We start from the raw sequence: 14,290 nt of genomic DNA on the forward strand, positions 1-14,290 counted from the left end.
TAGGAGATTTGCCTAATCCAGGGGTATCTAAGTGGAAGTACCGGGGTGAGGTCTGCTGAGGGGGTGTCCGCTTGGCGTGTAGTACCGGGAAGTGCCCTAGAGAGGGGCTTCTGGCGAGAAGTACCGGAGGGAACCCCTAAAGGGAATCATCTGGCGGGAGTACTGCTAATATCTTGTGGAGAGAGGGTCTCTTAAGGAAGAGGGAGTATACCCTGACTGTAACCTTGCTCCTGTGTGTAACCTGCCTGTCTGATACATCTGTGCTAATAAATAAGTTCCACTGGTTAAGCATTCATCCAGTGTTCTGTCTCTGCATATCTGGAGGATCCACCTGCCTGGTAAGCAACTACCCCAGGGAGGGGGCAAGGTGCCAGGAGTGCTGGGAGTCCCCACACAGCAGTACAGTATCAAGGTCTCAGGAGGGGAGTTATAGTTCATTCTATCCCTATCCTGGGTGGAGGCACGCCAAAGTACAAAGAAATAGCTGTTCCCCAAAGTAAGCGGGGCTCAGGACTCCTGAAAGCGCCAAGTATAGTGACATATCAGCAGGTAGTGCCACAACCGATTATAAAGTGGGCTACATTAGCGATAAGCAATTTTTTTCGGCAGGCAAGGATTCTAGCGAATTTCCGCATTTCGCCATTGGCAAATTGTTTCATGAAGTTTCCATGAAATTGTGCCGCGAAAAAATTCGCTGCACGTCAAAGAAAGTCACGGTTGGGCAAAAATGGGTGCGGTCGTGTCAAAATGGGCAACAAAAAAAGACGCGGGCGACAAAAAAAAGTGCGCCAAATGTGTTTCACAAGAAGATCACAAGATTCACTCAGAAGATCACAAGGTCACAAAGATTCAGGGTTCGCCAAATCCGAAAATAGTGGATTCAGTGTGTCCCTAATTATGATTATATTCTTTTTATTTATAATAAATACATAAAACATTGTGTATAAGGCCAGTATAATAGTAAAAAAAAAATGTGCCAACTAGCTAATCTGTCCCATTTTGGTTCACCGAAAAAATTGGCAAATCTTTGAAAAGAATTCCAAAACGGCGAAAATGTCACAAGTAAAAAAAAGTTGTTGCGCATGTTATTTTTTTTTGCAGCGGGCAAAACTTTTTTGCCACGGACGACAATATTTTGATGTGAATTTATGCCTGCCGAATTATTTCTCCCATCACTAGTGCCAACCCTGCTTACCACAATAGGGTCAATGTCATCAGAACCCACTTCAGCTACCAGTATATTTTCGAACTTTGATAAAAGACACCCAAACATGGACACAACATAAAACCTGGAAGGTATCAAAGGCAAGACTATAGTGCCGAGGTACATAAAGTGGTATCTACCATAGTAGCATGACTTCAACCCCAGATTTGGTATGGAACCCAAGCAGTTTCTAGGCTAAAGCTTATGTCTTCCAAAATGGATTGCAAAAAGTTATCTTTGTCCATCTTTAAAATGCTTTGCCGATGAATTTATATACACCGACATCAATATATCTTCCATTGCATTAAGGCAGCTCTTTGGATTCCTTACGTTGCCTGGGGCTATAATGCTTAAGCACCTGCTTCCTTGGCTCATAACAAAAGGTAACATCCAGATACGTTTCTCATTCACTGATACCAACATGACTGCAGTAAGTACTGCTCCATGGGATGAAGACAATTCAGGTCCTTCTCAGTATTATTGGATTTTTGGTGTCTTCTATGATGTATTCAAGGTCAGTAAAACATCAATTCTCTTTTTAATGCTATTAGGATTTGTTCTTATGGTGTCTGCTGTAAATTGGGTTTATTTCATGTTTGAATGATTCCCTTTTCTCTGTAATAATAAAACAGTACCTGTACTTGATCCCAACTAAGATATAATTACCCCTTATTGGGGGCAGAACAGCCCTATTGGGTTTATTTCATGTTTAAATGATTCCCTTTTCTCTGTAATAATAAAACAGTACCTGTACTTGATCCCAACTAAGATATAATTACCCCTTATTGGGGCAGAACAGTCCTATTGGGTTTATTTAATGGTTAAATGATTCCCTTTTCTCTGTAATAATAAAACAGTACCTGTACTTGATCCCAACTAAGATATAATTACCCCTTATTGGGGCAGAACAGCCCTATTGGGTTTATTTAATGGTTAAATGATTCCCTTTTCTCTGTAATAATAAAACAGTACCTGTACTTGATCCCAACTAAGATATAATTACCCCTTATTGGGGCAGAACAGCCCTATTGGGTTTATTTAATGGTTAAATGATTCCCTTTTCTCTGTAATAATAAAACAGTACCTGTACTTGATCCCGACTAAGATATAATTACCCCTTATTGGGGGCAGAACAGCCCTATTGGGTTTATTTAATGGTTAAATGATTCCCTTTTCTCTGTAATAATAAAACAGTACCTGTACTTGATCCCAACTAAGATATAATTACCCCTTATTGGGGGCAGAACAGCCCTATTGGGTTTATTTCATGGTTAAATGATTCCCTTTTCTCTGTAATAATAAAACAGTACCTGTACTTGATCCCAACTAAGATATAATTACCCCTTATTGGGGGCAGAACAGCCCTATTGGGTTTATTTAATGTTTAATTAATTTTTGTAGTGATGAGCGAATCTGTCCCGTTTCACTTTGGCGAAAAATTCAAGTCCACTCTAAATAAGTTTACAATTCATTTTCCTAAATCCAATTTAACACCTCCAGCCTGAGTGAGCATTAACTGCATTTTACCTTTTTTTAACCTCTGGCTGCATTTAATGGCGCCAACATTGTTCCCATAAATGTACAAGTGGGGGTGTGTGAGAGAGTAAAGTGCCTACTTATTCCTAAATAGGTTCCCTAGTACCTTCTATTGCCTGCCCTATTGTGCCTGTGGCAGAAAACAAGTGAGCATGATCAGGGTAATACCTGTTTGTTTGTTTGTTTATTTTTATTTATTTTGGCCTGGGGCCAAACGATCGAATTATAATGACGGGTATAGGCAAAATCGGTCGGGGGGCCGCATCAACGAGCCGATGCGGTCCCCGATCCGACTAGATTTTCTAACCTGTCTTATCGAGATCTGGCCAATTTCAGGCCAGATATCGGTCAGGCAGGCCCGTCGTTGCTGCCCATACATGGGCCGATTAGCTGCCGAATCGGTCTAAGGGACCCATATTAGCAGCTAGAATCGGCCCGTGTATGGGGGCCTTTACCCTTTACTGTATATACTCGAGTATAAGCCTAGTTTTTCAGCACCCAAAATGTGCTGAAAAAGTCACCCTCGGCTTATACTCGAGTCGGGTGCCATGGGCCCCTCTAGACTAGCACCCTCTCTCCTTTGTGTGCAAATTACGCCACCTGCAACCAGACCCTCCAGTGCCCTGGCCTAGGCTCCCACTAGCAATACTTATTTCCCCTTACATCTCCTCCGGGACCGGGTCTGCTGCCAGTTTGCCAATGTGCAATGAGCGTGGAGTAGTACTCATATTGTTTTTGTTGACCCTCTTCTCCACTTACAGAGCCAATTTACTCTTTTTCTTTGAAATAAATATTGAAAAACATATACCCCACTGATGCCTCAATTAATGTCATTTTATTGGTATTTATTTTCATTATTAAAACTTAGCAGTAGCTGCTGCATTTCCCACCCTAGGCTTATACTCGAGTCAATACGTTTTTCCAGTTGTTTTAGGTAAAATTAGGTACCTCGGCTTATATTCAGATCGGCTTATACTCAAGTATATATGGTAATTTGGTTTCTTTTCTCTAGAGATACTTAGAATCTCAAATCATCCATTTTGCTGTGTCTTGTAGTTTGTTTTTAGCCTTCTGCTATCGTATATCAATAAAACTGTTTTGTCCCAGAAAAATAATGATCCCGCTCATGCCAGGACAGACGGAGCTGATGCAATTGGGCACCTTTAAATAATACGAAAGCTGAGAACTATAATTTGGCATTTGGTTGCAGAAAGGTAGCAAGAGCCTTGTAATTATATAACCCACTGTTATCCAGACAAGGCCTGGGGAAAACCTATAGTATGGCTCCTGATATAATCTATTTAATGTTTTCAATGCGGTATCGTTTTCCCCAGTAACGGAACGGATCACACGAAACGGAACACAGTTTCTTGTGATTAACATTGCGCACATACAGACATAACATGCTTTAATGAAACATAAATAAATATAGCAATAATACTTTTGATCAAACCTAAGTAAACATAAACAGCTCTTGCCCACTTGTATATTATTCTTCTCTGGTGGTGACAGCCTTTTCAGGGCAGATGGAATAAGAAAGAAAAACAATGAAGGCTGGAGAAAACACCAACATGTAATTACTGAGCTATTTGATTCACCGGTGTTGGCCGCATACAGGGGACACAGACGGAAGGAGACATAATGGGGCCCTGGTATTGTGTACAGTAAGAGCCAACAGTTGTAGGTGAGAAGAGCAGAGTGTTACTAGGTATAATATGGCACAATGTAATTAATTACTCGCTGGCTCTACTATTCCATAAAAACAACTCAAATTCTTTTTTTTGGGAGAACAATACAGAGTTTGGTGAGGGACGATGCTTTTGGAGAATGTAATTCACAGTAGAATTACCTTGGAGCTGAATACACAAGTTGGTTTGGGTCATTTAAGTAAGTTTGAATTTAGTAGTAGTAAAATACAATGTACATACTAATGTGGTTGATATCACCTGCTGCAATACACAATAACAGGCAACATATCTTTTCTTTATATTGCAAACAGATATCATGTCTTCAGCTCTGAATAAGTTACCTGAGTTCCGTGACTTATCATGTGCATTGGGTAAAGTCACATTCATGTGATTCAGAGACAAAGGTCCTTCAGTTATCAGGGAATATACTGTAGGTCAGGGGTCCCCAACCTTTCTTACTCATGAGCTACAGTCAAATGTAAAAAGATTCAGAGAGCAACACAAGCACCATAAAAGTTCATGGAGGAGCCAAATAAGGGCTGTGATTGGCTATTAGGGGCCTCTATGCACCCTATCAGCTTACAGGGGCTTTATTTGGTAGGAAATCTTGTTTTTATTTAACCAAAACTTGCCCCCAAGTCAGGAATTCAAAAATAACTCCCTGGTTTGGGGGCACTGAGAGCAACATCCAAGGGGTTGGGGAGCAACATGTTGCCCCTGAGCCACTGGTTGGGGATCACTGATGTAGGTCCATTATGTCCATTGAGGGCTGGAATTCATATCCATTCATATCATAATTGTGCATCTGAATAGGGAAAAATGCTGTGCAGCAGAAAAAATAAAGAAACAAAAATTGCACTTTGATAAAGGGTGTTGGCGTTGCTGTTACAGGACTTTATTATTAGCAGGCTGAAACCCGGGGTAGATATGTAGTCTCTAGTGGAATTGCACAGGGTCTCGGAGGCACATCCACCGAACAATACAGTAGATTCAGCTGATCCTGCAGGAGAGGGAAAAATGCAGAATAGTATAGAGCCACCATTGCTGTATGTTTTGTCATAATAAACCCAAAAATATTGCAACACTCAAAGCCATGAATAGTATGCAATCAGTTCCTCCATTCGCCCAATATCATCCACTGACAGTAGGTAAATGAATGAGTTGTCCAAAGATATCAACCAAGGTTAGAGGATAATGGCAAGGGGAAAGCCTAAGTTGCAGAAGACTTCCTGGTCCTTACTTCTTACCTCTCAGTCCTATGATCATATAGAAAACTGCCAGCCCTAGGGCAATGGATAATAATAATTCCAATGAATAAAAAGGTACAAAGTTTGGCAAGTTTCCTCCAGATCAAATTAGCTATATCTTCCAATCAGAAGGAAGCATTTATTGGTCACTAGGTTGAAATCGACATTTGTTTGCTTATTAATTTATTATTGAAATTATTATTTATGTAATTATTATTATTATTATTATTATTAGTAGTAGTAGTAGTAGTAGTAGTAGTAGTATTACTTTTCAGTAATTTAATTTAGCGGTCATTCCAATGAATTTCTTTAAATTCCAACTAATACCTTAATATTTATTCATTGTTTCTGTGCAATTAGACAAACTATGCAATGAAAACAGCACAGAAATCTTAAAACCCTTGTAAAATGTCATTGCTGGAAAGGTTCCAGATATCTTTGAAACCAGACTTGACTGCCCATCAGTTCAAATTGGAGTTGGTTACCCAAAATTAATATTTTACCTTCTTGGTCCATTCTTGGTTGTGGATGGGGCATCATTAGATTTAGAAGTGACAGACGCAATTGCACGACCTGATTACAACAATGCTACTGGAATTAAGAGGAAAAAATTCTGTATTTTGGCTAAAAAACATGGAAATCGGTAGTAAATGTCTCCTACTGTGTTAAACTGGGAACAGGGCTGGAACTAGGGTTAGGCAGAAGAGGCACGTGCCTGGGGTGCAGTGATGAGGGGGCACAGGGAAAGTACCCCTTTTGCCTTCCCCTAGTTTCAGCCCCTCCATCAGTCTTGGGTTGATGCCTGATTTAATAGGGGGGTGCTGAGAAAACTAGAGGGAGGCGGGGTGTGTAGGTGTGGAGGCAATTGGAGAAGGGGCTTGCCTACAAACTTAGGCCCAACACTGATTGGGAATATGTCTCTTTAATGTGTAAATCTACAGGTACTTGCCCTTACCTAGAGTTAGACTTGAATAATATCGGATGCAAAGATTCTGGTCTCCTGTGCAATTGGTTGTGGTCTTGACTTCACAAGGCTCCAGGTCTTTTTCAAGGTATGTTTGGCAGATAAGTCCATTTTCAGTGTTGTTTTCTGCTGGCACTGAATAGGAACAGGAATATACTTTATTATATAGCAGGGAATAATGGAGTTCAGACTTATAGTATATGTTTCCAAATATTATGATGCATCAATTGGAAATGTTTGTGTAATCAGAGTGCAATATTATTTGCAAGGCTTACACCCCTATCCAGATATCTTTATCCCCACAAAAGTAAAAACAAATAGATTTTTCATCTGTTGGACTCCCAGTTATAGGAACTGATAATACTTATGTTCTTCATTTACTTTACCAAGGTTCCTGAATGAAAACAAAGAACAATAACAATGTTTTAGATAATTAACAAATGCGAAATGTGTATAATAGGCTTGTGGCTGTTCAGCAGGAGGCCTGAGATGACTAGGTCAGTTCCCTCATGTCTCCTTGAAAGATACAGTACACAGAGTGGGGTAAATGGAACATTTTCTAATTGGACCAGTGTGGTTAGTGGGTACCGCAGGGGTCAGTCCTTGGTCCTTTGCTTTTTAACTTGTTTATTAATGACCTGGAGGTGGGCATAGACAGTACTGTTTCTATTGTTGCTGACAACACTAAGGGGCTGATTTACTAATCCACAAATCCCAATCCCAAATGGGAAAAAATCGGATTGGAAACAAACATTTTGCGACTTTTTAGTATTTTTTCCGATTTTTTCGTCACCATCGCGACTTTTTCGTGAATTGTCGCGACTTTTTCGTGAATTGTCGCGACTTTTTCGTGAATTGTCGCGACTTTTTCGTGAATTGTCGCGACTTTTTCGTGAATTTTCGCGACTTTTTCGTAGCCGTTACGACTTTCGTGAATTGTCGCGACTTTTTCATAGCCATTACGACTTTCGTGAATTGTCGCGACTTTTTCATAGCCATTACGACTTCGTATTGAGTGAAAGTCGTGGCGGCGATGAAAAAGTCGCAAAATACCATTACGAAAAAAACGCATTCGGACGCTTTTCGGACGTTCGTGGATTAGTAAATGTGCCCCTAAATTGTGCAAAACTATAAGTTCCATGCAGGATGCTGCCACTTTGCAGAGTGATTTGACAAAACTGAGCAGCAAACTGGAAAATAAGGTTCAATGGTGATCAGTGCAAGGTTATGAACTTTGGTACAAATTATATAAATGCAAATTATACACCGAGTAGCAGTGCGTGGGTGTATCCTTAATTGAGAAGGATTTGGGGATTTTTGTGGATAACAAACTATGCAATCCTAGACAGAGCCATTCAATGGCAACTAAACCAAATAAGTCTGTATATAAAGGACATTAACTTAAGAAATGAAAGCATAATTTTTTCTGTGCAGTTTTGAGCCCCATACCTTTTATAGGACATTAATAATCTGGAGAGAGCGCATATTCACACAACTAAACTGGTATAAGGAATGGAGGAATGGACTACGAGGAAAGACTGCCATGGTTGGGGATCTTTTCTCTGGAGAATAGGAGCTTGCGAGGGGACATGATTTCTCTGTACAAATACATGGTTCTTCATTTGGAGGGGTTGAACTTGATAAACTTGTGTCTTTTATCAACCAAAATCAACTATTAAACTATACATGGACTAAAACTGGAGTTGTCTCTGTACTTGAATATCTACCACCACTTCTAGAGTGGAAATAACTTATCCTGCTGACAAAGTATGGATGATTTTGAGTAACACAATCGAGCCATAGTAGAGCTAGAACTATAGTAGGCCCCAAGAAATGATCCTTTATAGTGTATAACATGGGCGCTACTTGACTTCACTATCAGTCAGGATAGCAGTCCCAAGAAATGGCAGCTGTTGAAGTACTCACTAGTCGGAGTTGATGCTGTGCAGTCGTCAGAGTAACAACAAGTTGTACTGATGGAAGTGTTCACATAAAGACCTGCTGTAGTTCCATTTCTATCACACTCAGTGGGAGGGACACAGGCTCTAATATAGTAGAAGCTGTCCCATGATTGACCTGACGGGGAAATAAAAATATATATAAAATCCATAATAGTTAAGTAGTAACACAGAAAATACATTATGTAGGATGCAACGTTCCATATGAAGAAATTCTGGGTCTATCTGGGGAATTCTGGTATAGTATGCTGGCTGGGGAGCTATACCAGCATATAAAAATGACACATATCATATAATTGGTAGAGCTTCTGAAATTTACAGTATTAAACCAACTTGCAAAATACTGATTGGTTGCTATGGGTGTCTGAGCCCCTTTTATTATGTTACCCAGAAACATTAGCGTTACCGAAAGTTTGGATCCTTGTGGTGCCACATACATCGCTGGTAGATGAGCAGGACTTTGACGTTCCATTACAGGGGGTATCACTGTAACTAGTACACTGCATGCAAGATAAACAATTCCCTAGGAGACAATACAAAAATTATTTGAATTCTGAAGTCAAAAGATAAGGGGTAAGAAGAACATATATATCGGAGGCCTCATGTAGGTGAGCAGAGTGCAGTTTTGAGCGCGTTTGCCATGTTTTTCCCTACAATGCAGCATTTCCTAGAGTGTCATTGCAGTCAAAAATGGGCAGTTCTCTTGACCCAATTGCACTGCGCCTACCACAATTACCGGAAAAATGACCACAGACAATTTAGTTGCACACATTTAGTTGCAAATCAGTCCAACTGTGATCATTTCCAGTGTGAATGACATCTGTGTCCAATTCCTTTGGTGCAAGTGTGCTGTACCTATTCACACTGGGTGCAAAAGGGACCCTGGAACTATTGACTGGTCAGGGGGTGGCAGTAGCTTCAGGATTCCCCGGTGACAATAAACTCAGCAGCACAGGATTTGGAAGAGAAGGCGGGACGGACTAAGTGGCACCAAGTGCAACTATACGGAAGCACAACAAGCCCATTTTGATGAAAGTTGTGTTTATGCTCAAGTGACTGGGTGGAGATTGGAAGGACTGTAAATGGGCTTGTGGACATTAATGGGCACTTTGGTATTTTCTTAACCATATCTTGTATTTATGCTACCCCTAGATGACTTATAAATAACAGCATAGCCATTTGGCTTATCAAGAAAGGTTCTACTGCCAGTAAAAGGGGTCAGGCATAGTGATGGGCGAAATGTTTCTGCAGGCATGGATTCTCAATGAATTTCCGCGTTTTGCTATTGGCGGATGTTTCACGAAACGGATTAAAAAATTCACCGCAGAAAAATTCGCCACCCGTCCAGAAACTGTCGGAAGAATAGTCGCGGGTGTCAAAAGAATAGTCGCACGTCAAAAGAATAGTCACAGGTGACAATTTTTTTCCGCGCAACATTTTCCCCATTTTGCAAATCTTTTGAAAGAAAATTCAGTGCAGAAAAATTCGCCACACGTCAAAAGAATAGTCGCACGTCCAAATTGTTGCAAGAATAGTCGCAGGCGTAAAAAAAAATAGTCGCACGTCCAAATTGTCGCAAGAATAGTATAGAATAGAATTTTTTTCCGCGTGACATTTTCCCCATTTCGCAAATATTTCACTGTTTTGCGAATCTTTTGAAAGATTCGTGAATTTATTGGTGAAACGAAATGGGACAGATTCGCTCGTCACTAGTCAGGCAGGCAATCCAATTCTATCAAGAGTAGAAAGGTTGTTTGAGAGATGTCTGATAGAGATACTGATAGCATTACATATGCCATGCTAGTTACCCTGACCTTATGTCTCAGCCCTCCCTTTTAGAATGTTAGCTCTTGCGAGCAGGGCCCTCCCCCTAGTGTCTAAGTGTCTCCGATCCTCATCCAGTGTAACTGCAAACCATTTTGTGAATTGTTTATATGTACATGTTAACTGTTCTGTCTTTTGTACCCCCCTATTCTGTAAAGCACTGCGTATATTGATGGCACTATATAAATAATAATAATATGTTTATCTCAACTGAGCTTTGTGAAGTAGGGTCCCTCTGCTCCCACAGCCCCAGGTTACATTAAAATTTACCACTTTAATTCTGGTCTAAACTTTTTGCAGTCCCCGTCCGAATGGATTTCCATGGAGTACTCGGAGTCAGATTTATCCGTCATCAGTTACTACAGATGTGTACATTGTATTCAAATAAGAAATAAAAGGAATAGATTGTAAGCTCTTTTGGGCAGGGCTCTCTTCACCTCTTGTATCGGTTACTGATTGCTTTATATGTTACTCTGTATGCCCAATGTATGGAACCCACTTATTGTACAGCGCTGCGGAATATGTTGGCGCTTTATAAATAAATGTTAATAATAATAATAAAGGAAGGAATTACCTGATACTACGAAGAGCGACAGCACACAAAGATATTGGAGACTACAAGGCATGGTGATACAGATGCACCGGCGCTTCAACCTCAAATGGATCTTGTGAAGCTAAACGAAGGCAAAGTAGTGTCTGATTTTAGACGTCTGGGAGGGTTGAGTTGTATGGGAGGAATGGGCTAAACACAGAGCAATACCGACTGTAAGGCGTGTAGTTCAGACGAGTATTTTATGATGGTGACATCTCACAGGGCAGAGTATAACAGACAAGCAAAGTCATTACGAAGATTACGCTTTTTCTCTTTAACTCCATTGTTATAGCAACCGATGATAACTGTTTATTTTACAACATGTCGGAGAGGAAACATTAAAGCCTTATGAAATCGCAACTTAGTAAGATTCTAGCTTGTTGATGGTAAATAAAACATTATATGCAGCATGAGAATTATGAAAATGTTTTATATTGGCACATATAAATTAAAAAGATGGAATTGTCAATGCTGGTATATAACTGTATTATATATAAATATAAAATTATATATAATACATATATATATATATATATATAAATATAATACACAAGAGCCATGAATAGCCATACAATGATATATTTATTATCAATGCTTAGTGATGTCATCAGTTATAATCGGTGCTTAGTTTTGTCATTTCTGTCACATGACTCACTGAAACTTGTGTATTATAATAAACTTTATTCACTATATATTATAAGGAACTCCTCTGTGACTTATAATATCCCTATATGTTACAATAGGGGGTACTTTATTCACTATATAAGGAACCCCTCGGGGACTTATAATATCCCTATATGTTACAATAGGGGGCACTTTATTCACTATATAAGGAACCCCTCGGGGACTTATAATATCCCTATATGTTACAATAGGGGGCACTTTATTCACTATATATTATAAGGAACTCCTCGGGGACTTATAATATCCCTATATGTTACAATAGGGGGTACTTTATTCACTATATATTATAAGGAACTCCTCTGTGACTTATAATATCCCTATATGTTACAATAGGGGGCACTTTATTCACTATATATTATAAGGAACTCCTCTGTGACTTATAATATCCCTATATGTTACAATAGGGGTACTTTATTCACTATATATTATAAGGAACCCCTCGGGGACTTATAATATCCCTATATGTTACAATAGGGGGTACTTTATTCACTATATAATTGACAATAAAGGGTACATTATTCACTTTATTTATGACAGCAGCCTGTAGGAGACATATTTTTTAAAAAATATTGCTAATCTGTTAATTAAATATATATATATATATTAGTAGCTTTGGAGTTCCTATTTGGTCTTCATTGGTTGGTAAATTGTGTCTTATTTGACCCTCTTGACTTAGGGTTAGGAGATTGGCCATGTTCTAGGGTTTATACCATCCTTATAAAGATATTAATGAATTGATCTAAGGATTATTAATGGTTATTATGTTACACCTACAGAAATACTAAGGTCTTCGGAGCTTTCACTCATGAGTTCCTGAGGAGTAGCAAAGAGGATTATGGGATGTATGAGATTGAACCTAATGGACTATGAATGGACCATTCATTTACTAGATCCATTAACAGTTATCCTGGATAATGCATGTATTCATTCAAGGTGAATGCTTTTTTCTCTCATAGGAATAATAAAAATCATTCCCAGGCATACTTGCCCTTTAAGCCATTTATTACCTTTGTAAGGGAGTTAAGGTTTATTGTTTCCAATCTCTCCAGGCATAGGATAAGCAACGTAGTGTTACGTATCAGTTATTTATGGAACAAGGCCATAAAATCACTTAGTACTTGGACTATGCTCACATTCGTCAAAGGGCGTGGGTCAGATACACATGTGTTTACTTCTGTAAACAAACTTAATGAATGTTGTTAGTTTACGTATGCTCTTAATCTTAATGGAGCAGACTAGATTTTCTTTTTAATGAAGACCATGCTTCATGCAATCATAACCCTGTCCCACTGCGCCCTCTAGTTTTGCCATAAAAGTTGCCAAAAAGCGTAATTATAGATGCAAGAAAACTCACCACTGAGAATTCTTTTGATCAAAATGTCATTATAAATGCAAAATAATTGACCAATGAGAATGCTGATTCCCAGCACTGTGTCAGGCATCTCCCTGTTATCTTACATATAGAGATAATGATGGCATTTTTCCCGTCATTATATGGCACAGGAATCAGACATGGGGATAAAGGGACAGACTTGTTCAGTGCTGGGAAACTGTGCTTATTGCTCCCAACTCCAATTGCAGGAACAGAGAACAGGGAACCGGATTTACTCACATCAGCTGGGATTCTCATTGGGGGATTTCTTGCATTTTAATGGGGATTTGGGGGAAAGTTTTATTGGGCAATATTGCTTTAAGAATACAACCTTCATGTTGCTGGACTACAGCTCCCAGCATGCCTCACCCTTCATTATATGTTACATTATTCTGGGATTTGTAGTCCAGCAACAGCTGAATAAAGTTTGGTTGAGCAGAGCAGTGCAGCGGGGCTGAAAATATTATGGTAGGGTGCAATTTTCAGGCAGAGCAGAACACCATAGCTTCTTCTGTCCATCCAAACATACCAAACCAGAGCATGTGTTATAAAATAAAAAAGTAATATATGCTCTATATTAAACATGTTATATATGTAATATAGATCAAATATTACTATTTTATTGTACATAGAATTTTTAAATATAGATTTATTTGTGAAGTGTTTTATAAATGCTACTACAGCAGAAAGCAAGGGCTCCAAAACAGAACTCAGTTTAATTGCACCATGACTCCAACAGTGGGATTTCCATGGCAATAAAACTTAACTTTTAATCATAATAAAGGTTAAAAACAAAGTGTTAGAATCAACACCAAGGTGTATGCTGAGAGAATAATAGAGTAAATGGCAAACTAAAGATAAGTGTATAGCTTAGGCCATTCAGTAAGAGACTGGGAGTTGTAGTTGTACCAAGTGGAGATAAGGGGCCTTGTATAGAGACACTGTATAACTGCAGGCAGAAAAGAGGGGGGGAGCTCTGATTGTATATTATATATTATTGTAGTATTGTATATAGTTGTAACTCCCTTACCCCCTTCCCTTCCCTGCAGTGAGGCAGTGCCTGTATACAAGTCAGTTTTTTTCATATTAACTGCAACTGCAACTCTCAGTCTCCTTTTGGTGAGTCAATAGAGTACATTACTTGATACTAGTGATGGGCAAAATGTTTCGCCAGGCATGGATTCGCGGCGAATTTCCGCGTTTCGCCATTGGGGGATTGTC

The 14,290-nt window shown here is 39.3% G+C and overlaps 1 protein-coding gene across 1 annotated transcript; it reads right to left on the reverse strand.

Moving 5' to 3' along the window:
- Positions 1 to 5,164: 5,164 nt before the first annotated feature.
- Positions 5,165 to 11,223, reverse strand: LOC116412381 (phospholipase A2 inhibitor and Ly6/PLAUR domain-containing protein-like). Its single transcript, XM_031906552.1, has 6 exons — positions 10,996 to 11,223; positions 9,004 to 9,120; positions 8,566 to 8,715; positions 6,631 to 6,774; positions 5,345 to 5,428; positions 5,165 to 5,250 (listed from the first exon to the last, which is right to left on the reverse strand). Exons 1-6 carry the CDS (start codon positions 11,045 to 11,047, stop codon positions 5,165 to 5,167), a joined length of 633 nt encoding a protein of 210 aa, XP_031762412.1. The 5' UTR covers positions 11,048 to 11,223.
- Between the last annotated feature and the right edge of the window lie 3,067 nt (positions 11,224 to 14,290).

This window comes from Xenopus tropicalis, chromosome 7 (assembly GCF_000004195.4).
Source record: "Xenopus tropicalis strain Nigerian chromosome 7, UCB_Xtro_10.0, whole genome shotgun sequence".
NCBI lineage: Eukaryota > Metazoa > Chordata > Amphibia > Anura > Pipidae > Xenopus > Xenopus tropicalis.